The following is a 24,417-nucleotide window of genomic DNA, read 5'->3' on the forward strand; positions in this document are numbered from 1 at the left end:
CCACTTAGTGGCTTAAAACCACACCAACATTGAATCAGACACATAGTGTGATGGGGCCCTCTGCTCAGGGTCTCCCTCCTTTCTGGAGGCTCTGGGGAAGAACACACTTCCACGTTCATTCAGCTCAGCGGCAGGATGTGGTTCCCTGCACGATATCAGTCGGGAGCCACATGCCTTCCCCATCGATCCCTCCCCATTCTCACGTCCACTCTTCCCGTCTCTCATGTCCTCTTCTAACACCAGCCAGAGAAAGGGCTCTGCTTTTAAGAGCTCAAGGGATTCCCTTCGTTACAACACAATATCCTGGGAATGATGCCTCGTCACATACAGGCATCACATAGGCACAGGGTCTGGGTGTCGGGGTGGGGCATTTTAGAAGCAGTGCTTACCAGGCTACCTGACACTTACTCACAGCTCAGTATTTACTAAACGCTGCTGCCATCCTCGTTCCCTCCCAAACTGGGAGATAATCATCTACTCCTTACTGCCAGCTCAGCAGGCCTGCCTTCATATAAATAGAGCCAAATAAAGTCTAACTTGGTGTTTAGACACTGCAACACAGACTGCGACTGCATTTCAGCAAACTTCCCGCTTAGTACAGAAGTTGCTCTGTGAAAACAAATGCTTCCTTATAAACAGAGACCCTGGTTTCTATAAATACCCAGTTGTATTCAACTTCGATAATGAGCTACAATTGAAGGAGAGGCCAGTTCTATGGCTGCTCTGATAAACACATGTTGACTCTTGATGAAGGGCTGTGCCAAGAACAAGCTTTCACAATGGCAGTTAATTAAAACTGACCATTAAGAAAGTAAATATAGAATATATACAATATAAGATTCATGGAGGAGAGTGTACAATAAAACTACTGAATCCTCAAATGATTTCCATTATAAATGACTCTCCTGATTGCCCAGCAAGTAGTGCTAACACTGAACTCTGTTCTATGGTGGCCTTTTAGAGACAGAATCACAGGAATAATAATACATCCCCAGCATAACGAGGGCCACATATCACAGCACTGTTAGAGGCAAAGCAACAACTGAAGGGACTTTCTCATGGCTCATCTTCCAAAGTAGGCTTTTAGCTATTGCTGGGAGCATTACAAATATAACTGGTTTTCAATAAATTATATTGAAGGCAATGATTTCTGAGCAAAGATAGCTTCACATTCCCAGAAAATACAAATGTAACCATAAAAAGATCCAAAATCATGGTGTTGGGTCAGCCAGTACTGCACACCCTCTCGCTCTTCCTAGGGATGGATGCTCCATACCCCATCCAGTAGGACCAGCCTCTCCTCAGATTTCTCTTCAAAAGGGGCTTTTCACTGTCCTTGTAACCCCGTTCTTTTCTTTCACAGCACTTATGAAGGTTTATCAAAAGGTCTTTCTGGAATAATATATGCTAACTCAGAAGTCATGGTTTAGCCTAGCATAGTGCCTGGCACACAGTAGGTGTTCAAGAACACTTCTGAATGAATAAAACAAGTACACTCTGAAGTGACTGCCTGTTCATAGGTGTAAAACAGGTTCTCAAACATGTGGGTCTCATGAGGGACCCCTTTATGCTATCAAAAATCACTGAGTCCCCCAAAGAGCTTGTGTTTATGAGGGTTACATTAATCAAGCTTTACTATATTAGAAAACATTAAAACAAAAGGGGCTCCTGGGTGCTAAGTCAGTAAGTGCCCAACTCTTGATTTCAGCTCAGGTCATGACCTTAGGGTCGTGAGACTGAGCCCCAAGTGTGGCTCCTCCCTGGGCATGGAGCCTGCTTAAGAGTCACTCTTTCCTTTCCTTCTGCCCCTCCCCCTCCTCTCTCTTTCTAAAAAGAAAAGAGAACTTTAAAACGCAAGGCCACCAGCACACGTCCCACTAGTGCCAGAGAGAAGATGCCATCTCACAGGCTACACAGTCCCGGGCAGCTCCTCTGTACACTCATGAGAGACTAAGAGTGAAAAAGGGAATTAAATAATATGCAGTTATGACACTGGTTTTAACCTTGCCCCTTCTCCCTGAGAAGACTCAGAACCAAGTTTTGAAAACCGTTCTCTAAAGCTTTAGCCAAAAATGAAATCACAAGCAGTCAGAAGAAAAAAAAAATACATGAAAATATGATCAATCTCTACAAAAGGTGAGCCACACAGCAAAACAGTGCCCGTGGCACTCCGTAAGCATCCCAAGTGAGACCACACCATGCTGGTGAGGCCACTCAGCTCCTCCACATCACTTCCCTGTTCCTGCCACAGGAAAGTACGTATCTCATCCTTAGGACTGATGTTTTCTTCAATACGAATTAAGAAAGGTATCGTTTGGCTTATACTTAATCTGTAAGTCTGAGCAACCTAAGTCTGTCACTCGTCAGCTTTGTCTTTAGAAACATAGAGAAGCAGACACTAGTCTTGACAAAAATACCACAGCCTATGACCTCCCTCCTAAGGTTGCATTTACATCTACACATGACATTCTACTATAACTCATTCCTATCTAACAGCAGTGCTAACAAGAAAATATTCAAGAGATCTGGGAAAGGCAATGCTTAAATTCACTCAGATCTGCTTGCCAAACAATAGAACAGCAGTAATTTTAGGTGCTCTTTCAACAGGTCTGGTTGGACTCGTCCCCAGGAATATCTGATTAACCAGAGACACATAAGGCTCATGGTATCTGAATAAAATTATGCAGGAGCTCTAAAATATTCTACTAGGAACCAGCCTTTAACAAATGTCAGAGCCTAGGAGGACTAACTGCCTGAGTGCAGAAAGGACAGGACCCATGCTCCAGTTTTCATGATGTATGTCTAGCTTACCTCACCACTACCATCTCCTTTTATGTGCTACCAACCATGAATTTGCTCGAAAAAATGGTGTCACCTGGCCCAAGTCCAATTCTCAGGGTCAAATGAGAATGGTCCCCTCATGATAAACTAATGCCATGTCTATGTGCTACGAGAGGTCTGAGGAGAGTCTCTAGAAAGTCCAGGCCCTACAATGATCCAGGCCTAAGCAAATTCCTGGTACCTGAAAGAATTCCAGTGGGACTGAGTGAGTTCAAGCATCTTCAGGGAATTCCAACCTTCCTCTGAAGAATTTTAAGCCGAAGTATGGTTGTCCTCATTGGAATGCCCCCAGCCAACAGGGTCAGCAGGCACCGTGCAACTGGGCAGTTAGGACAGTCTTCACTCCCGGTACAGCTGCCTTTCATTTCTACCTATCGTTTTGGATTTCTCAAGGAGGTGACAACCAGTTTTCTACAGTTTAATCCCATCCTGGCTGGCTCCTTTTCACATTTTATGGTTTTACTTACAGTTTTACGTCCTGCTTTAAGAAGCCCCTCCTCAGCCACACCTTTCCCAAGCAGCCCTTCTAAACTCCGTTCCTTGTCTTTCCCTACCTCCCTGTCTTTTACCTTCATAATAATTCTCTCCAGCTTTCCGCATTTTCTGGAGGTCTGCTTACTCATCTCCTCTGTCTGGTTCAGTGTTTGGAGCACAATGGTTGGCATAGAGTTAAGTGTGAGACCAAATCTGACCTCGCATAATCCTCAGACATGCTGCACTGGGCCCCCTCGTCTCGTCTATGTTACAGATGATGATACCTCACACTGGGGCGATGAGAGAGGCTTTAGGTGAGAGGCAACTGTGGTATGTTCCCCTGGACAGGGAAGTATATCACCTCAATCTGATGTGGCAGGCCTGCCACAAGCGGTCATGTGAGGCCACCCTGAGGCTCTGCTCAGTACCTCACTGCATTCCCTCCACCAGCTCAAGCTCCAAATGACCCTGGGAGTGACGGCCACCTGAAGCCGCACACCACACTCCTGCAGCAGAGAGACCCCACTGAGCCCTCCCCTCCCTCCACCACATAGCCTCCCAAATCCCCTTGTCTGTCAGTGCTAGTTCACAAAGGGCAGAATCAGGAGCAGTGGTGGGTGACAGGGCAGGAGTTTAGGTGACATACTGAAGAACACATTTTTTAATATCTTTGTTTTAATTTCACAGCAGAAAACTAGCAAATCAAAAATGTGGTTTCAGATATCACAGAGGGATACAAAATTCTCACAGCAAACAAGTTTAATTAGAGTAAGTCAGTTGAAAGAAAACGATGAAACAAACACAGCAGCACAGGTAGTGCGTGGGGTGAGGGTGGGGTGTAGATGGCTCCTGACTGGGGAAGACTGCTGGCCCACATCATCAAGGACCTGTCGGCAAGGCAAAGGTCAAGGACAGGCTGCATGGAGAGCTGCATTCAAGTGCCCCCCTTCCACAAGCATGCCTCCAGTGGGACTCATCACACCTCAACTTCTCTAGGCACTGAGTCAACAGAACAGATCTTTTCCCAGGGGGCAATTCTGCTGCTTCTTCAAAAAATAAATAAATAGGGGCGCCTGAGTGGCTCAGTGGGTTAAAGCCTCTACCTTCAGCTCAGGTCATGATCCCAGGGTCCTGGGATCGAGCCCACATCAGGCTCTCAGCTCAGCGGTGAGCCTGCTTCCCCCCACCCCCGCCTGCCTCTCTGCCTACTTCTGATCTCTGTCTGTCAAATAAATAAAAAATCTTTTAAAATAAATAAATAAATAAAGGATTGGCTACATGTTGCTATCATACACTTTCATTATAAACTACAGTAAGTGATTCAAATGAATGAGTGTGTATGTGGCTGGGACCAGATCACCTCAGATCTGGCAAATGAAGGTAGAGAGTTTGAATCTTATTCTAAACTCAGTAAGAACCCACCGAAGGCTTATATGAGAACCAGTGGGATTCCGTTTACCTGGTTGCTGGGGTGAAGCTGATTTGGAAGGTTGCAAGAATGTAGGCAGATTCTTAGAAAGCCACTGCAGTAGTCCAGGGGACTTGGGCCTGGGATGTGACTGTGACGATGGACAGAGCAGGGGGCTAGATGTCAAGGGTCTAGCACAGCACTATGCACACATTCATCCAACAAACATGTACTGAGCTGCTCCCAGGCTACTGTCTATCCTTGGCTCCGAAGATTTATGCGTAAACAAAACACAACCTTAGCCTCATGGAACTTACTTGTGGGGCGAAGGGGCAACGGGAAAAAAAAAATCAATAAAAACTCAGGGAGTGATAGGTGTTCTCTTGAAAATAAAAAAGGAAAAGGTACCTAGGAGACCACTTAAGTGATTAGGATGGGCCACTAGGAGGAGGTGACCAATTTCATGAAAACTTGCACTTGTAACAGAGCCTCAATAAATGATACCCACTTAACATCATTACCATTAATATAAAACAAAGTACTCGGTGTAGACTTTGCAATCAAAACTGCTTGAAAGTCCCAATATTCTTCCTTAAATTCATTAGTTCTCTAAGAGGATCACACCTGGATGCCCATTTTAAAGCCAGAGGAGCCATTTAGCAGCCTCTCACACAGCCCATCTAATCTGCCTATTTCCTTCTTTGAAAGGGGTGCATGGTTTCTGAGGCTTTAGCAAATCATGGGGAGCCTCCAACAAGCCTCCAAACACTGAATGAGACACCCCATCACTCTGTAACAACATCTAGCTGGGACACTAGGAGACAGATGGAAGGTTTATTTTCACCTGTGCTTAACCTCTAACTTCACGTACCTTCAGTTACCAGTAAGCGGTACACCACAGGAGCATCATGCACACTGCAGGTGACTGACTAACCCGGACACCAGCCAGCACCGAACTCGGCTGGAGGCTGAGTCAGCGAGAAACAACGGAGATTTCAGGTTGCATAAACCATGTCTGTGTTCTAACCCTTTTCTCTATCTTCTATCTCAAGGGTATGAGGCATCGCCCAAAGTATGTCTGCTACATTGAAAATAGAGTTTTATGTGCCATGGCCTAAAGTGGCCTCAGACAACAGGCTCATTTTATAGATATTGAGAGAAAGAACTGCATTCTCAAAAACAAAGTTCTCTTTCATAGCAGTCCTGCCCACCTCCCAGCCCCATGTAACTGGTTCGTGTCTAACGACACCACATTATACAACTTTCTTATTTCAGAGGGGTACATTTTGCAACAAAATTTCATGCTGATAGTTCACTGGGAAGTAATGTGTGCACAACACACCACTTCTGAGACTTCCCCCTGACCCCAGTTCATTGTGCAGGAACTCCTGCTTTGAAAATGGAAGAGGCCCACATCTTCTTGGCCCTACTCTGTGGCAGAAAGCTGTGAGGCTTTCACAGTTACCCCGTTTCTAAAACAAAGTGTGGAGCTAAAATTGCTTTTTAAGAAAACCCCAATCCTGCCCATAGGAAAGTGCTACGTCAGTGCCCATGTTTGTCCCCCTCATCATTTTATGCCTGTACCCAGCTTAGTGCCTGGCACAAAGAACACATAATAAAAATGTATGCAAGAAGGAAGAAAGAAAAGGCCAGAGTTTTTATTAGTTTTAATTTCCACCCCAGTTGAAAAGTACATAGTCCTGCCTTTGATCAGTAATAAAATAGTAACAGCTATCATCAAGGACCAGGATGCCCCAATCCACCTAAGATCACCAGGGTTCAACAAAGGTTGACTACAGTGAGTTCACTGATTCACTGCAATGAGGGAGCTGCCCTAGGGTTCCTTGCAAACATTATCCCCAAGACTCACAGCAACACTGAAGGTTGTATTATTCCCTGATTTTACTCATCAGGAAATTAAAATATCTTTCCTCACAGTCTCATGGCTAGTAAATTCCTGTCCATCAAACTCACAGAGTTTGAAAACTATCACAGAGCAACTCAGAATATCACAACCCAGTCTGCACCAAGCTCATAAGATGTCCCTATAGACCATGTAAGCCAGTGGTTTACAATGTTTTGTTTTGTTTTTTTTGTTTTTTTTTAAGATTTTATTTATTTATTTGACAGAGAGAGATCACAAGTAGACAGAGAAGCAGGCAGAGAGAGAGAGAGAGAGAGAGGGAAGCAGGCTCCCTGCTGAGCAGAGAGCCCGACGTGGGACTCGATCCCAGGACCCTGAGATCATGACCTGAGCCGAAGGCAGCGGCTTAACCCACTGAGCCACCCAAGCGCCCTGTTTTGTTTTGTTTTTTAACTGCAGGAGTAAACTTCCCTCCAAATAAAATCTTACTAAAACCATAAATAGACATATATTTGAGGCACAGGATGTTGCCGTCCTTTAGAACTGCCCTAGCCACTGGGGCAAGGCAATGAGTGCTAATATATACTTTTAAAATGTTTAATTCAACGTAACCAGACAGGCCATCTGGATCTACATCTTCTCACTCCTCTCGATTCTTAAATGTTGGACAGCTCCTTCAAAGGGGCTAGGACTAAACTGGGCATTTAACGCAGAGAGCAAAGACCTACCTCTGCACAGTTCCATTAACTCCCATGGTCCCAGGTGAACATCAAAAGAAATGGAGGTTGGAAGAAGAGGGATTATTTACTGAAAGGTATTTATTTGAGATGGCCAAGGCCTATGCCTTGAAAGACTGCTCTGGGGGTGGGGGGAGGAGGAGAGGTCAAGTCAGGAATGCACCAAGGAGCACTCTAAAAGGCCTTCAGTGTCATACTGAGCACTATGGACTTTTCTTTTTACACAAAACTAAGTGGATGGATGATATGGTGAGATCTGAAATATGCCTAAGAAGAGACTGATCATCTGAAAGGATTTGCTAGATTCTACTTCTCAGTTAAAAAAAAAAAAAAATAGGGTGCTACAAATGAAAGTATCTGTATAGTTTTTAATTAAAATGGCATATAACATGGCTATTTATTTCTGAGTACTCAGGAGGTCTGAGACAGCAGGTCAGGTTTCATCACACTGTTCAGACCTTCCTTTCAGGATCTGTGTCGGTGTCTGGCCGACGACACAAACATGAGGAGAAGGCCCATCTCTGCAAGGAACCTACACAGACACACTGCATGGATGACATCGGCCAGAGCGCGTGTCTGGGCTGGGAACTGAGCAGTGCCTACAAACAAGTTTTCCTGCTGGCTCCTGGGTCACCCATAGCAGCTAATATGCTCCTGATAGGCTAGTCGAGTGACTACACCACAGGTGTGTCAGGTGCTTCCGGATGGCCAATTTTCCTAGCCATTTCAGCGGCAGGCAGCTCTGTGATCCAGTTCTGGCCAGTGAAATGTAAGCAGAAGTCAGCCAGCTGGGTGGGGCGTCTGGGAAATCTTCTGGCCTTCCTGCTGAAAAGGGTTGCTCTCAGCTGACAAACCCCTCCATCATTCATCATTCTTCTTAGTCCTGCCAAGGCCACGGCCATGATACCTGGAGGTCCAACTCCCATCTTGAGAAAATGAGGTATTAAAGCGGGAGGATGACAATGTGCTAAGGAAAGTGGCATAGAGAGGAGAGAAAGTTCCTGGGTACCTGACAATACCTGGGAGCAACTGCATCAGCCTTGACCCACCTGCCTCCAAACACACTTCGTCATCAGGACCACATAAACCCATAATTACTGAGGGCACCAGAGTTGGCTTTTTGTTACTGTCAGTCAAATGCACTCCTGAGGGGACAGATTCTCTGGTGACTCTCGGAGATCTTTTTTAGCCTGAGAGTAAATGACTTCCACTGGAAGAAATACAGGGTTTTCTCCTATTAGTCACTAATTTCAACACACATTTGGAACTGCCTCGCTAGAAAAAAAGTAACAGCCATATACCTCACTGTATGGTCCTAAAGAAGATTAAAGAAATGTGTTAATAACTTCGCACACTGAAAAGTAAAGAGTACAAACACCTGCAAGATAGAAGAGACCAAACCCCAAACTACAAAAATAACATATTTCATTGGCACTCTACCTTAGAAATGTTACTTGAATGACTCATGGAATGTCCCAAAGTCTTCTCATTCTGCAAGAAAATGAAACAGGTGTTAAGCATCAAGAAAATGAAACAGGTAATTAAAATGTGCAGAGAAGGGGCGCCTGGGTGGCTCAGTGGGTTAAGCCGCTGCCTTCGGCTCGGGTCGTGATCTCAGGGTCCTGGGATCGAGTCCCACATCGGGCTCTCTGCTTAGCGGGGAGCCTGCTTCCTCCTCTTTCTCTATCTGCCTCTCCGTCTACTTGTGATCTGTGTCTGTCAAATAAATAAAATCTTAAAAAAAAAAAAAGTGCAGAGAATAAGTAATTTACTCCTAACAATCCTCCTGACAATCATTTCCTCAACTAAATGTGCTAAACACAAACTAATTATGTACTAGCAAAAATGAATGAAACAGTAGTCCTTGCCTTAAAGGAACTTAAGAACAGGAATTTAGAATTAACTAAAAATAAAAGAGTTATAAGTGTCTTAAGACACATTCAAATGGAGGTTCAGAGGCAAGAAACTGCAGGTTGAGTTTTATCTGATGTTGCCAAAGCTGTGAGCAGCCACTGTAGGATCAGGAAGAAAGTGGGATAACTGACCCCACCCAGGTCGTTTGGCTGTTCAAGTGGTGGGTACTCAACAGGGACATCCCACACCTCACATCTGTTCCCTTAAGCCTGTTTCTCCTCCTGGATTAGAGAAATCTGAGAGTCATGCTGGACTCCTCCACCTTTAGTAACAAAGTCTTATATCAAAATCTTCCTATTTAAGGTGTTGGCAAGGATGCAGAGAAAGGGGAATCCTCCTACACTGTTGGTGGTAGGCACACTGGTGCAGCCACTTGGAAAACAGCATGGAGGTTCCTCAAAAAGTTGAAAATAGAACTACCCTATTATCCAGCAATTGCACTACTGGGTATTTACCCTAAAGATACAAATGTAGTGATCCAAAGGGGCACGTGCACCCAAATGTTTATAGCAGCAATGTCCACAATAGCCAAACTATGGAAAGAGCCTAGATGTCCATCAACAGATGAATGAAAAAAGAAGATGTGGTATACACACACACACACACACACACATAACACACACAAATATTATGCAGCCATCAAAAAAAAATCTTGCCATTTGCAACAACGTGAATGGAACTAGATGCTATTATGCTAAGCAAATAAGTTTATCAGAGAAAGACAATTACCATATGATCTCACTGATGTGAGGAATTTGAGAAACAAGACAGAGGATCATAGGTGAAGGGAGGAAAAATGATACAAGATGAACTCAGAGAGGGAGACAAACCATAAGAGACTCATAATCTCAGGAAACAAACTGAGGATTGCTGGGGGGTTGGGGGGAGTGATAGGGTAGCTGGGTTATGGACACTGGGGAGGGTATGCACTATGGTGAGTGCTGTGAATTGTGTAAGACTGATGATTCACAGACCTGTACCCCTGAAGCAAATAATACATTATATGTTAATAAGTTAAAAAAAAAAAGAAAGAAAAACTGCACAATCAAAAAAAAAAATCTTCCTGTTTAATGTCTCTCAATCTTGAATTTCTACCCCCTACCCCCACCCACAAGCTCAGTCAGACTTTAGTGAGCAAGCAAGCAACACAACACCCCCAGAAGAGGCTGAAGCCACTTAAACCAAACACCACCCCCCAGGGCTGGCAAGGGCATCTTTAGTAGGTAAGGTCTGACTTGTGAGCCACCAGTGTAGTGGGCCTCTCCAACCGAGGACCAACACAGGCCCCCTGCAGGTACCAAGGCTACTGATCATACCATGCTCCAAAGCGTTGGCTTCAGTTTTGGTGGAAATAGGACCAAGCATTTTCTTTTTTCATTAGAATCAAGCTTACAGTTTTTTGTTTGTTTTTTGTTTCCTTTCCTCATTTTTTGGATCAGACTTTATTTTTTCTTTGTTTTTCTTTGGAATCAGACTTACAGTTTTTTTTGTCTGTCTGCTGGCATTTTTGTTTGTTTTCCTTTTGTCTTGGATCAGGCTTTCTCTTTTTTCTTCTCCTGGCTTATTTTAACAAACAAATCAAAGCACGCTTAGTTAAAGGTCCAAATCCTCCCCACTGAAAGCAAGGAGGGACTCTGCAGAGGACTGACCTGTGGGAAAGAGTAGCCAAAACACCACAGTGGAGTGCACACAGCATACACCAGAAACACTTCCTGAAGCACCAGGCCATGGACAGTGTATGACCCGCTTCTTAATATAGCAGTACTCTCAGGAGCAGAAAACAGAACAAGATTTTATACACGCAAAAGAAACCTGGACAAAATGACAAAACAGAAATTTTCCCCAAAAGAAAGATCAAGAAGAAATCACCGCCAGGGATTTGTTCAAAACAGATATAAGCAGTATGTCTGAACAAGAATTTAGAACAACAGTCATATGAATACTAGCTGGGCTTGAAAAAAGCATTGAAGATACCAGAGAAACCCTGATTCTACAGAGATAAAAGACCTAAAAACTAGTTAGGCCGAAATAAAAAATGCTGTAACTGAGATGCAAAACCAACTGGATGTAATCACAATGAGGAAAAAGCAGAGAAATAAATAGGTGATATAGAAGATAAAATTATGGAAAACAATGAAACTGAAAAGAAAAGGGGAGAAAACAATTAGGTCACAAATAAGACTCAGGGAACTCAGTGATTCCATAAAGCACAACCATATCCATATCATAGGAGTCCTAGAAGAAGAATGAGAAAACAGAGCAGTAGGCTTATTTGAACAAATTATAGTGGAGAACTTCCCTAATATGGGGAAGGAAACAAGGATTCAAATCTAAAAGGCAGAGAGAACTCCTCTCAAATTCAACGAAAACAGTTCAACACCAAGACAGATCAGAGTGAAACTTGCAAAATACAAAAGTAAAGAGAAATCTGAAAACAGCTTGGAACAAAAAGTCCTTAATCAACAAGGGCAGATATATAAGGTTAGCAGCATATCTGTCCACAGAAATTTGACAGGCCAGAAGAAAGTGGCATGATATATTCAACATGTTAAATGGAAAAAATACACAACCAAGAATACTTTATCCAGCAACCCTGTCATTCAGACAGAAGGAGAGATAAAGAGTTTCCAAAACAAGCAAAAACTGAAGGAGTTCATGAACACTAAACCAGCTTTGCAAGAAATATTAAAGGAGACCCTCTGAGCAGGAAAGACAGACCAAAAGCAACATAGAAAGGAATGAAGACAATCTACAGAAACAGTGACTTTACAGGTTATACATTGGCACTAAATTCATATCTATCAATAAATACATTGAATGTCAATAAACTAAATACTCCAATCAAAAGACACATGGTAACAGAATGGATAAAAAAATAAGATCCACGGAAATGCTGCTTACAAGTGACTCTTTCTAGACCCAAAGACACCTACAGATTGAAGTAAGGGGGTGAAGAACCATTTATCATGCTAATCTCCAATCTCATTTACATTTCTACTATCAATGCCTTAGGTTTAGGTTCTCTTCATTTTTCACTTGAAATTCTTGAATAACTTCCTATCTTATCATCTTTCTATTTTGAAAGTGACCTCCCTGATACATAATTGCTATGGACTGCATTGTGTCCTCCCAAATTTGTATGTTAAGTTCGAGCCCCTCGTACTCAGAATGTGACTATATTTGGAGATAGGGTCTTTAAAGAAGTAATTATGTTTAAATGAGGTCGTTGGGGTGGGACTTGACCCAATATGAATAGTGTTCTTATAAGAAGATGAACTTAAGACATAGGTACACACAGAGCGAATAATATCATGTGAAGACACAGGGAGAAGGCAGGGGAAGTTATCTGCAAGCCAAAGAAAGAGTCCTCAAATGAAACCAAACCTGCTGACATCTTAATCTTAGAAGTCTAGCCTCTAGAACTGTGAGAAAATTATTTCCTGTTGCTGAAGTACCCACTGCCTCATTATTTTGTTATGGCAGCACCAGCAAATAATACAAGAATCTTCCAGATTAACAAATGTTCAAATCTGTAAATCTGATTTTCTAAAAATAAGAAAGTAACTCTCCCTGAATCTAATATTCTTACTCTAAACCCAAATGAGTAAAAAAACAAAAACAGAAATTATTACCTATGGAAAAAGATCATCTTGTATTTTTAAGATTGTCATATTCTCTTTTCATCTCACATGCTTTGCAATAATCATGGGGAAGACCAGAGAAGGTTGAGATGTAATTAGCAGGTAAAATTCCTTTGGTCAAAAGTACAAAGGAGCTACTGGATCATTTTAAAACTGCTTTGAGAAGAGTTGATTCCATTCCACCAAGCTTCTCCTTAAAGAGAACTAGCAAACAAGAAAATTTTAACTTTCCCCTTCCCCAAAACCCACTAAATGACATACTGCCTTGATTTTGGTACAGTTGGCTTTTGAATACTCAACACCCCTATAATGTTAGTGAAGAAACATTTCAAGAGCTCCCAAGTGGCCTGCCAGCTGGCACTTGTTTCAACAATATTGTCTTTACAGCAATGTGTCTGTGCAATTTTTTTGAGTATTTTTATTATATTCTCTTACTTTATAAATCTGAGTGAAAACAGAAGTTCAAATCTCTTTTAAGTATAATACAATATACACACTGCTAGTAAATGTTTTTGCATCATTGGACTGTTTCTTGGTTTTAAGCTAGTCAATTAGCTTTAGGAAAAGAACAAAATTATAAAGTATGCTCAAAGTATTGACAATATCAGCAAAGACTATTTCTAAAAGAACAGAAGAATCAAATTTCATTCATTCATCTTATCCATGCATTCACTCATTGGGAGTACAGAGTCTCTCTGTCCAAAGCACAGGTAAATCTGTAACCATTCAAGTGTCATTCATGAGTCAAGAATGTACTATGGACAAACACAGGGCACTGCTGTAAATCCAAGCTTTAAGGTTCATCTACCAGCAATTTACTATTAAATTTTAAGTTAGCTTACTAAATTAAAACAAAGATTCCATATGTCCTGGAATATCTGTCCAGAAAATCATTATAACCACTATGACATTACCCACTACCTTAAAGGAAACAGCCAGTTTAACACCACCTGGATATCTACAAATAAGTTCTGAGGTACTAAAAAAAGCAGTAATTTCTATCCTTGACTTTTTTTTTTTTTTTTACATTTATTATTCCACAGAGAAGGGTTACTGGGGTGGGGAGAGGCCTAGGTGTTAAGCTAGGTAACATTATGAATCCAGACTGAGATGCTCTTTACCTTAGGAACTTGAGAAATAAATTTAATGATGTAAGCCTGTATCCTGTTTTCCTTCTTAGAACAAGTCAGTATTTTACTTTGGTAAATCAAACAAATTATCTAGCCCCAGAACATACAGATGCTTTAAAGCCTGAAACCTGTCAACATTTAGAATTGTTTCTTCCACTTGGCAGGAAATTAATAATTCAGTTCCAAAAGACCATTTTTTCCCTTAAATACTACTACATTTATTCGGACTTACTGAAAAAAATCTAAGAAGTTCAGGACCATAACCAGACCTATTTTTCAGGAAGCAAATCCCAGGATTCATTCAAACCAGTGACTCACTCATTCCATATGTATTTACTATTTGACTAACACATGCAAACAAATGTATTAGGCACAAAACATGGACAAAAATAAATCTCACTTCTAAGCTTGTTCTAATGATGATGTTAACCACAGAACTTCTTTGAAATAGCGTTTCAATGAGAAATATATAACCAGGGAATCAAATGAATAAAAAAATTTTTTTAAAACATTAAAAAAGCACAAACATGAATTATATCAGGATACAGTGGGTGACACCATTCTTTCCTACAGTCACACCCGCATGTTTCTGAATGAAAAGGACAGGTTACCAAAGATCACGGTCAAGAACTGGAATTAGGCATTCTGAAGAGAAAAAGAGTTCCATTCCAGTTCAAGCCAAAATTAAGTTCCAATGCCCAAGTGATACAAACCTTAGCAAATCATTTTCATAAATCTTAAATATAATTAGTCACTGCTTACTGAGTCCACCATCTTATAATCCTGGGTGAGATAAAAGCCTCACTGCTGGTAGCAAAGCTGTTACTTTCTTTTCTTAGAGACGGTACCAGGATATGCCACACTGTGATAGCACAAGCTCCCCTGGCTTGCTCTCACCTCCATGTGTCTTTGGTGGGCTTCTGTCTACATTTTTAAAAAGAGGAGCTCCTCAGAACACAGTTCCACGCCCTCTTCTCATTTGTTGTCTCCCTCAGACCAGTGCTTCTGAAACTTTGTGCACTTCAATCATTTAAGGACGTTCATAAAATGCAGACTGTGATTTGTTAGGTCTGAGGTGGGTTGAAATTCTGCATTTCTAGTAAGCTCCCAGGTGATTCCCATGCTGCTGGTCCCCAGACTATACTTTAAGATTCAAGTTTCGGGGCGCCTGGATGGCTCAGTTGGTTGAGCAACTGCCTTCAGCTCAGGTCATGATCCCGGACTTCCAGGATCGAGTCCCGCATCGGGCTCCCAGCTCCTTGGGGAGTCTGCTTCTCCCTCTGACCTTCTCCTCTCTCATGCTCTCTCTCACTCATTCTCTCTCAAATAAATAAATAAAATCTTTTAAAAAAAATCAAGTTTCATTCCAAATCCTGGGCGAGAATAATCCATAAAGGCTATGATTCATTTTTTTAATTGAGGTATAACTGAATATGACTCATATTTTAAAGAGCAAGTCATGACTACTGTAAAAGTAAATTTCTGCATAAAAAATGGTAGTGAGCTCACAACTGAGTTAATACAAATAAATCAATTAGGAAACAGACTGATACATATACTGGGAAAGACTGAGTCTGAAGGTGTGAGAAAGAAAAGTCTTATTAATGTTAAGAAGTTACCAAATCACAAAGATAAAGAGAAGCTCTGTTGAAGAATAAGGGACATTTCACAATTTACTCAGTCCAGTCAGTGGTGTTTTGTAAGTCCATGTGTGGCTCCAACAGAATGTACCTTGAGGGTAGAACTGAGATGCAGAGCCCACAGAGACCAAACACACCCTGGGAAGTAGAAGCCAAGAATTAACGAGAAGACAATGAGGTGAGATGCCTAAGCAAGTTTTGAGGATTTTGTATAAAGGAGTCAAACAATAAAACTTCATGTGGGAGTCTCCCTGAAACTCTGACCAGGAACAGTCATTTTTTTTTTTAAAGATTTTATTTATTTGACAGAGGTTGTGGGGGCGGGGGGGAGCAGGCTCCCTGCTGAGCAGAGAGCCCGATGTGGGGCTCCATCCCAGGACCCTGGGATCATGACCTGAGCTGAAGGCAGAGGCTTTAACCCACTGAGCCACCCAGGCGCCGCAGGAACAGTCATTTAAACACACACACACACACACACACACACACACACACCAAAAACCAAAAAACAAGCAAACAAGCAAAAAACCAAAACAAACAAACAAACAAAAATCTGTGTAACAGATATTGCTATGTATCTATCCAATCTCCATCCCTACATAGAACAAATTTGTTCTGAGCAGCAATGGCCCAAGTAAAAGTTCTCACTTTCTCACTCTATTTTGCAATTGTAAGTAAATATGTGAGAGAGTTCTCCCCAAACACATTAAACTTGAGGTTTTCTGGAAGAACATTCTGCTACAGCCACTGCTCCTTTCTTCAGCATTCCTTCTTTCCTGAGTCACCCTGGAATAAAGATGTCATGCCAGGAGGTATAGCAGTCACCTTGAAACCATGAGGAGAAAATGTATACACAGAGGTCTCCAACTTTTTGTCTCAGGACACCTTTACAAGTATATTACTGAGGACTCCCCAAACCTCCTGTTTATGTGGATTATATATATTGATATTTGCCATATTAGAAATTAAAACAATTTTTAAAATATGAATCTCTTAATTCAATTAGAATAAACCCAGTTAATATAAATAACATTTCTATGAAAAACAACTATTTTTCTGAAAAAGATTAAGTGAGCAGAGTAACATAGTTTTATATTTTTGTAAATCTTGTTATTGTTCAGTTAATAGAAGATCGCTGAATTCTCATATCTGTTTGTACATTCAATCTCCACTGTTGTTCTGTCTGAAATAAATGAAGAAAATTTGGCCTTCTACAGTTACGTATTTATAAAAGGAATGTGTATTTAACAGCCATTTGAGATAACTGGATATTCTTTGTACTACACAAAAACTCAACAAGTAATTGGGGTGATGTACACTTTGAAATGGTATTAGTAAATTTTTAATACTCCATTAAAATCAACTGGTCCATCTTCTACTTTGAATTGATCCTTCTTAATCATGCATGACTTTATAATATCACACTAAATTGGTCATTTAGAAATTACTGGTTCACTGGGTTATGCAAATCGTCTAAGACTGACACATTTCATAATGCAAAATGAAAAAAATCACACTTGTTAATATGACCATAATTATAGAAAAGCTATCTAAAAAAAAAAAAAAGAAAGAAAGAAAGAAAAGTTATCAAGCTCACAGTGGTGGATAAAAGTTTTCCAAAATCCTAATTTTTGCATAGAGACTTCAAATTTTTTTTTTGGCAACAAAAACTGCTACTTTAAAGATTGGCTCATTCATTCAATTTAGAGAAAATGTCTACCAAATATCCAAGTCAGAATAAGCTAGAGTTTGACTGTCAGTAATTCTTTCAAGTAAAAATTATATTCTGAGGCGCCTGGGTAGTTCAGGGGGGTAAAGCCTCTGCCTTCGGCTCAGGTCATGATCCCAGGGTCCTGGGATCGAGCCCCGCATCAGGCTCTCTGCTCAGCGGGGAGCCTGCTTCCTCCTCTCTCTGTCTCTGTCTGCCTCTCTGCCTACTTGTCTGTCAAATAAATAAATAAAATCTTTTAAAGAAAGAATTGTATTCCACTAAAACTGACTAGTTAACTTAGCAGCTCAATCACAGGCGTGTTTTACTCTGAGTCAAACAATGCACTTTGGTATTCAGTGTAAATGATTTATACCAGATATGCAAAAATGGAATAAAATACATAATCTAAATGGAGAATAGTCAATTAAGAGTGGCATACAGGGACGCCTGGGTGGCTCAGTTGGTTGGACGACTGCCTTCGGCTCAGGTCATGATCCTGGAGTCCTGGGATCGAGTCCCGCATCGGGCTCCCAGCTCCACGGGGAGTCTGCTTCTCTCTCTGACCTTCTCTTTGCTCGTGCTCTCTCTCACTGTCTCTCTCTCTCTCAAATAAATAAATAAAATCTTTAAAAAAAAAAAAAGAGTGGCATACATATTAAAATGAGCAGAAAATAAATCAAAGTATTATAATTGTCTTCAAAATGTTCCCAAAGTTAAAGAGACATAAGATACAAGAAATATATCAAACCTCCAAAGATAAACACTAAAAAAGATAAAGAGATACACTCATTAACACCACACATAAAACAAAAAGAAATTCTTAAAAGGGTTCAAGTAGCCCACATGATGGTAAGAAAAAGAGAAGGAAGAAAGAGAGATGGGGAGAGAGGGAGAGAACAAACAGAAAATAAAAAGTAAAATGGCACCCTTAATTCCTAAGATATCAGAAACTATCCTAAGGGCATGTGGCAAATAGAGAAACATTTATTCAAGAAAACTGACTACACTTTGGTATGAACAGTAGGAATCTGTGGTATTTGAAGCATAACCCAGTCCATCCTCAGGCTAGAAGCTCCACTCTGGAAGGGTGCAGCCAAGAAAAAATACCGACCTTTCCACCCAGCTCTCAAAAGAACAGAAAAGCATCTCGAGAGGGGCAGGCTCCAAGCATGACACATTCTACTCTACCAATTCTATGCTCTGGAAGCCATGTTCCAAGCAAAAGTGATTTAGAAGTAGGTCTGGGCTCCTTTCCGTACAGTGCTCACTACCAGAGAAGAAGCTTCTACTTCGCATGGCGAACTGGGTATAATGCAGCCCCTTTGTTCAACGCCAAGGACTGATAGGTGGAAGTTGCACATCAAGAGAGGCAAGCCAAGAAAGACACAGACTACTGCCCTGCATAAAGCAGGTATGTCACTCCAAAAGATGTGGGCTACTACACCTACCCCCAGCTCTAAAGCACAAGCTTAGACTTTGAAAAGGTGGAAAGACAGGCCAAAAGAACAGAGAGCTCATAAGCTATCTCCAAGGAAACAAACATTAACTGGAATAGAAAAAGTAGAAATTCCAGCCTAATGCTACTGACAAAAATGATGGCATTTTAGGTGGCTGGTAGCTCTAAGAAAGCAACAAGAAAAACCATAAAAGTGTACCACAGAAAACCAGGGATAGAGACAACTAAGAAGGTCCTCCAGGAAGAAACCTCAAATACTGCCGTCAAAAACAGCTATAGCAAAGGAATCTGCATTTACATGGATCAGACATGAACAATGCCCCAGGAAACTGTCCAAAATAGTGCGATCAGCCAGCAGTTAATAGAACTAAAAACTGAGTGTGAAATCAACAGAGACAAGAAAGCATAAGAGGTCAGGGAGACAATCAATCAAAAACCACTGCTCTCAACAGTCATCCCAACTTGAGAAAGCACATGCCCAAGGCTTACCCCTCTGAGAAGCAAAATCAGAGACTACATATTGTGAGGAAAACAGATTTTGCTGTAAAATCCAGCCAAGTTACTAAACAAAGAACAACCCATAGGAGGTGGAGGGAGGTAAAAGAATTTTAATTCAAATTTGCTAAAAAGTATTATCTAAAATATACAGCATTGAGTACAAAAATTACAAGATATGCAGAGAAAGAGGAAAGCATGACCCAAATGGGAAAAAAGGGAGGTAACAGAAAAGGCCCTTCAGAGAGCCCACAAATTGTCTTTAGTACACAAAAGCTTCAAAGTAACTATGATAAATATGTTCACAGAACTAAATGAAACCATACTTAAAGAGGCAAAGGAAGATATGGTGTCAGTATCTTATCCAACTGATGAAAGCAATAAAGAAATAGAAACGATAAAAAGTGAACATGCAAAATGCGGAACTGCAAAGTACAATAACTGAAATGAAAAGTTCATCACAGTCATTCAACAGCAGATCTGACCTGGCAGAGGAAAGAATCTGTAAACATGAAGATGGATCCTCAGATTATGCAATCTGAAGAATAGAGATCAAAAAGAATAAAGAAAACTAAATTCAGCCTTAGAGAAACAGGGAACATGATTAAGTACACAAATATATCCATAATGTGAGTACAAGGGAGAAAGAAGAGAGAGGAGGAGAAAAAATATTCAAAGAAATAATGGCTGCAAACTCCTAAAATTTAGTAAAAACATTATTCTCCACAACCAAGAAGCTAAATTAAATTGTAGCAGGATAAAAGCAAAGGGACCCACATCCAAACACAACAAATTAACATGCCGAAAGATAAAGAGAAACTTTGAAATCAGCAAGGGAAAAATAACTAATTATATACAGCAACCGCCCCCAATTAATAGCTGATTTCTCATCAGAAACCGCGGAGGACACAAGACTGGGGAGAGAAGAGAGGGAGACACATTTATAGAGAACTGAAAGAAAAAGAATTTTAATCAAGAATATTATTCCAGCAAACGTATCTTCAATAATGAAGGTGAAATAAAGATATCAAGAAATTATCAAGAATGACAAAAACTGAGAGAATGCTACAGTAGTAGGCACACCTTAAAAGGAATCTTAGAGAGAAGTTCTTCAGGCTGAGAACAATAACACCAAGCAATAATTAGAAACTATGTGAAAAAAAAAAAGAATGCCAGAAAAACTAATTATATAAAAATAAAAGACAGTATACACATATATATTTCTTGACCTTTTATCTCTTAAGTGATTATAAAAGGAATTATACAAAAACATGTATATATTGTATTTTTGGACCTGTAACAAAAAGAAATGTTAACATACTTGATAATAACAAACAAAAGAGATGAGTGGGTACAAAACTATTGGCAAAGGAAGCATCACCAGATGGCAACACAAATCCACAGGAATAAATGAGAACGAGAAATGGTAAATAATTTTGAACAAACTCTGTAAATGCTCTTTCTTTTACTTATTTAAATGACAAATTAATAACTGCAACAATGTATTATTAGGTTTGGAACATATATAGTGTAATGTATAACAACAAGCAAGAAAGGGAAAGAAGAAATAGAGGTATATAGGAAGCATGATTTTATATCTTATGGAATTAAATTAATATGATGAATCTGAAGTTAGAGTGTGTTAAAAGAATGTATACATTAAACCCTGGAGCAGACACGATATTGACAACTTTAATCACTTAATGCAACACAAAGCAGTAAAGGAGAAATAGAGAAAAAAGACGTAAGATATATAAAAAACAAAAAGTGAAATGACTAACAAATCAACCATATTAATAGCAATAAATATTAACAATCCAATCAAAATGAGTTTATCAAAGTGGACAAAAACACAAAATGCAAAGGCACACTGTCTAGAGAAAACACATTTTACACTGAAAATTACGAATAGGATTAAAGTTAAAAGAAGGAAAAAGATAAAATTGCAAAAACAATAACCATAAGAAAGTTGAAAAGACTATACCAGTATCAGACAAAACAAAATTAAGAAAATTATACTAAAGATAAAGAGGGATGTTTATTATAAGACAGTCAATCCATCATGAAAATGTAACAATTATAAACATATATGTACCTCATAAGAGACCCAAAAATTGCTCATAAGAGAGCAAAAACTGACAGAACTGAGTGAACACCAGACAATTCAACAATACTGGCAGACCTCAATTACCATATATTCAACAGTGGACAGAACAACTAGGTAGAAGATGACTAACAAAAAAGAACTAAACAGTGCTATAAACCAGATAGACCTAACAGACCTCTACAGGGCACTAAACCCAACAACAGAACACACATTCTTCTCAAGTGTACATGGAATATTCTCCAGGACAGACTACAAGGTAGACCATAAAACAAGCCTGAAGAAATTCAAAAGAATTGAAATAATACAAAGTATGATTTCTCACAACAAAGTTAAATTAGGTATCAAGAACAGAAAAGTAAGATTCACAGATACATGGAAATTAAACAATAAAATCAGAAGTAACCAACTGGGTCAAAGAATTCACAGGGAAAATTAGAAAATGTGAAATTAATAAAAATGAAAACACAAAATATGAAATTAATAAAAATGAAAACACAAAATACCAAACTTATCCAATGCAGCTAAAACAGTGCTTAGAGAAATATTTACAGCTGTTAAGTGCTGATAAATATAAAGAATAAGCTCAAATAAATTACTTCCACAATAAGACACTCGAAAGAAAAGAGCAAAGCACACCTAAATTAGAAAACAAAGGGAAAGATTACAAGGAGATGTTAATAAGGACTAGAAAATTGATGGAGAAAAAGCAACAAAACCAAAAGTTGGCTCTTTGAGACAAGATTCTTTTTAAGTCAAAAAATTTATGGACTGTGAAAAACAATCTGAGGGGTTTGAAGGGGTGGGGGGTGGGAGGTTGGGGGAACCAGGTGGTGGGTATTAGAGAGGGCACGGATTGCATGGAGCACTGGGTGTGGTGCAAAAAACAATGAATACTGTTATGCTGAAAATAAATTTAAAAAAATTTATGTAGCTTCACCAAGTGAAAAATGAAATGTAACTCAAATTATTAAAATTAGGAATAAAAAAGCATGTCTTACCAACCTTACAGAAATATAAAGGAATATAAAAGAATACTGTGAATAATTTTATACCAAAAAAATAGAAAAGTAAAAGAGGAAATTCCTAGGGCCACCTGGGTGGCTCAGACCATTAAGCGTCTGACTTTGGCTCAGGGCAAGATCTCCAGGTCCAGGGATCGAGTCCCACATCAGGCTCCCAGCTCAGCAGGGAGTCTGCTTCTCTGTGCTCTCTCTCTCTTTCAAATAAATTAGTAAAATCTTAAAAAAAAAAAAAAAAAAAGAGGAAATTCCTACAGAGATAGACCCAAACTACCACAAGTGACTCAAGAAGAAATAAAAAATCTGGGGGCGCCTGGCTGGCTCACCTAGTACAGTGTGTGACTCTTGCTCTTAGGGTCAGGAGTTCAAGACTCACAATGGGCATGGGGCCTACTTAAAAATAAAAATTTTAAAAAATAAAGAAATAAAAGAAATTTTAAAAATCTGAATAAACCAGATTAAATAAGTTCTCTAAAAACTTCCCACAAATAAGGGCACCTGGGTGGCTCAGGCAGTCGAGTGGCCAACTTTTGATTTCAGTGAAGGTCATTATCCCGGGGCCCTGGAATCAGGCCCTACATTGGGCTCTGCATTCTCTCCCTCTCCCCCTCGCCCCTGCTCATTCTCTCTTTCTCTCAAATAAATAAATAAACCTTTTTTTTAAAAAAAAAGACCAAAGATATCACAAGAATAGAAAATTGCACACCAATATTCCTTATGAATACAGACTCAAGGATTCTCAACAAAATACTAGCAAACCAAATCCAGCAAAAGATAAAAAGGATATACACTATGACTAAGTAGCATTTATACTAGGAATGCAGCATTGAAATAGCTAAAACTCAACATAAGACACAAGATCAAAAACTGTGTAAAATACACAATAAACATTTGACAAAATCTAACACCTTTCCTGATAAAAAACACTCAATAAAAGGAGAATGTATCTGATAAAGTGTATCTATAATAAATCCACAGTAGTTAACATCACACTTAATGATCAAAGAATGGCTTTATGCTAAGATTGGGAACATGACAAGCTGTTCACTCTTTCATCTTCTATTCAGCATTTTAGTGAGGATTCTAGGCAGGATAATTAGGGAAGAGAAAGAAAGAAAAAAGACATCCAGCCTGGAAAGGAAGAAGTAAAAGTAACTTTGTCCCCAAATGACATGATCTTGTATACAGAAAATCCTGAGGATGAAAATAATATACAAAAATAACTTGCATTTCTATATACTGTAAATGAACAACCCAAAAACAAAATTTGGAAAACTCTTTTATAATACTGTCAAAAAAGGTAAAATATTTAGGAATAACACTAACAGGATAAATGCAAAGTTCATACTCTGAAACTACAAAGTATTTTTGAAAGAAATCAAAGACCTAAATAAATGGAACATTAAGTTATTTGCTGTTGTTGAGTTGTAGGAAGTTCTATATATATTCTGAATATTAACCCCTCATCAGATATATGATTTGCAAATGCTTTCTCCAATCCACAGACTGTCTTTTCATTCTGTTGATGTAGTTTTTAATGTTGATATAGTCCAGTGTATTTATTTTTACTGTTGCTGCCTGTGCTTTTAGTGTCAATAAATCCTTGCCAATCCAATGTCATGAAGCTTTTCCTCCTGTATTTTCTTCTTCCAAGAGTTTTACATAGTTCATGTTTAGTTAGGACTTTGACACATTTTGAGTTAACTTTTGTATGCAGTGTAAGAATCCCACTTCATTCTTTAGCATGTGGATATTTAGTTTTTCCCAGCACCATTTGTTGAAAAGACGACCCTTTCCCTACTGATCATCTTAGCACTCCTAAATCATTTAGCACTCAAAAATTATTTGAGATCTATGTGAGGGTTTATTTCTAGGCTTTCTACTCTATATCACTGGTCTAAATGTCTATCTTTATGCCAATACCATGCTGTTTTGATTACTGTAGCTTCTGAAATCAGGAAGTATGAGGCTTCTAACCCTGTC

General features: G+C 39.7%; 1 protein-coding gene across 5 annotated transcripts in view; it reads right to left on the reverse strand.

The window, feature by feature from the left end:
* Positions 1-24,417, reverse strand: part of MARCHF8 (membrane associated ring-CH-type finger 8) — a 125,876-nt gene that overhangs the window by 12,846 nt on the left and 88,613 nt on the right. For all 5 annotated transcript variants that reach the window (XM_032837523.1, XM_032837485.1, XM_032837514.1 and 2 more), the window contains exon 3: positions 8,765-8,815. In XM_032837523.1, the coding sequence (XP_032693414.1) occupies positions 8,765-8,815 (51 nt within the window). The remainder of the gene's footprint in view (positions 1-8,764; positions 8,816-24,417) is intronic.

This window comes from Lontra canadensis, unplaced genomic scaffold (assembly GCF_010015895.1).
Source record: "Lontra canadensis isolate GAN:19392208 unplaced genomic scaffold, GSC_riverotter_1.0 scaffold3, whole genome shotgun sequence".
NCBI lineage: Eukaryota > Metazoa > Chordata > Mammalia > Carnivora > Mustelidae > Lontra > Lontra canadensis.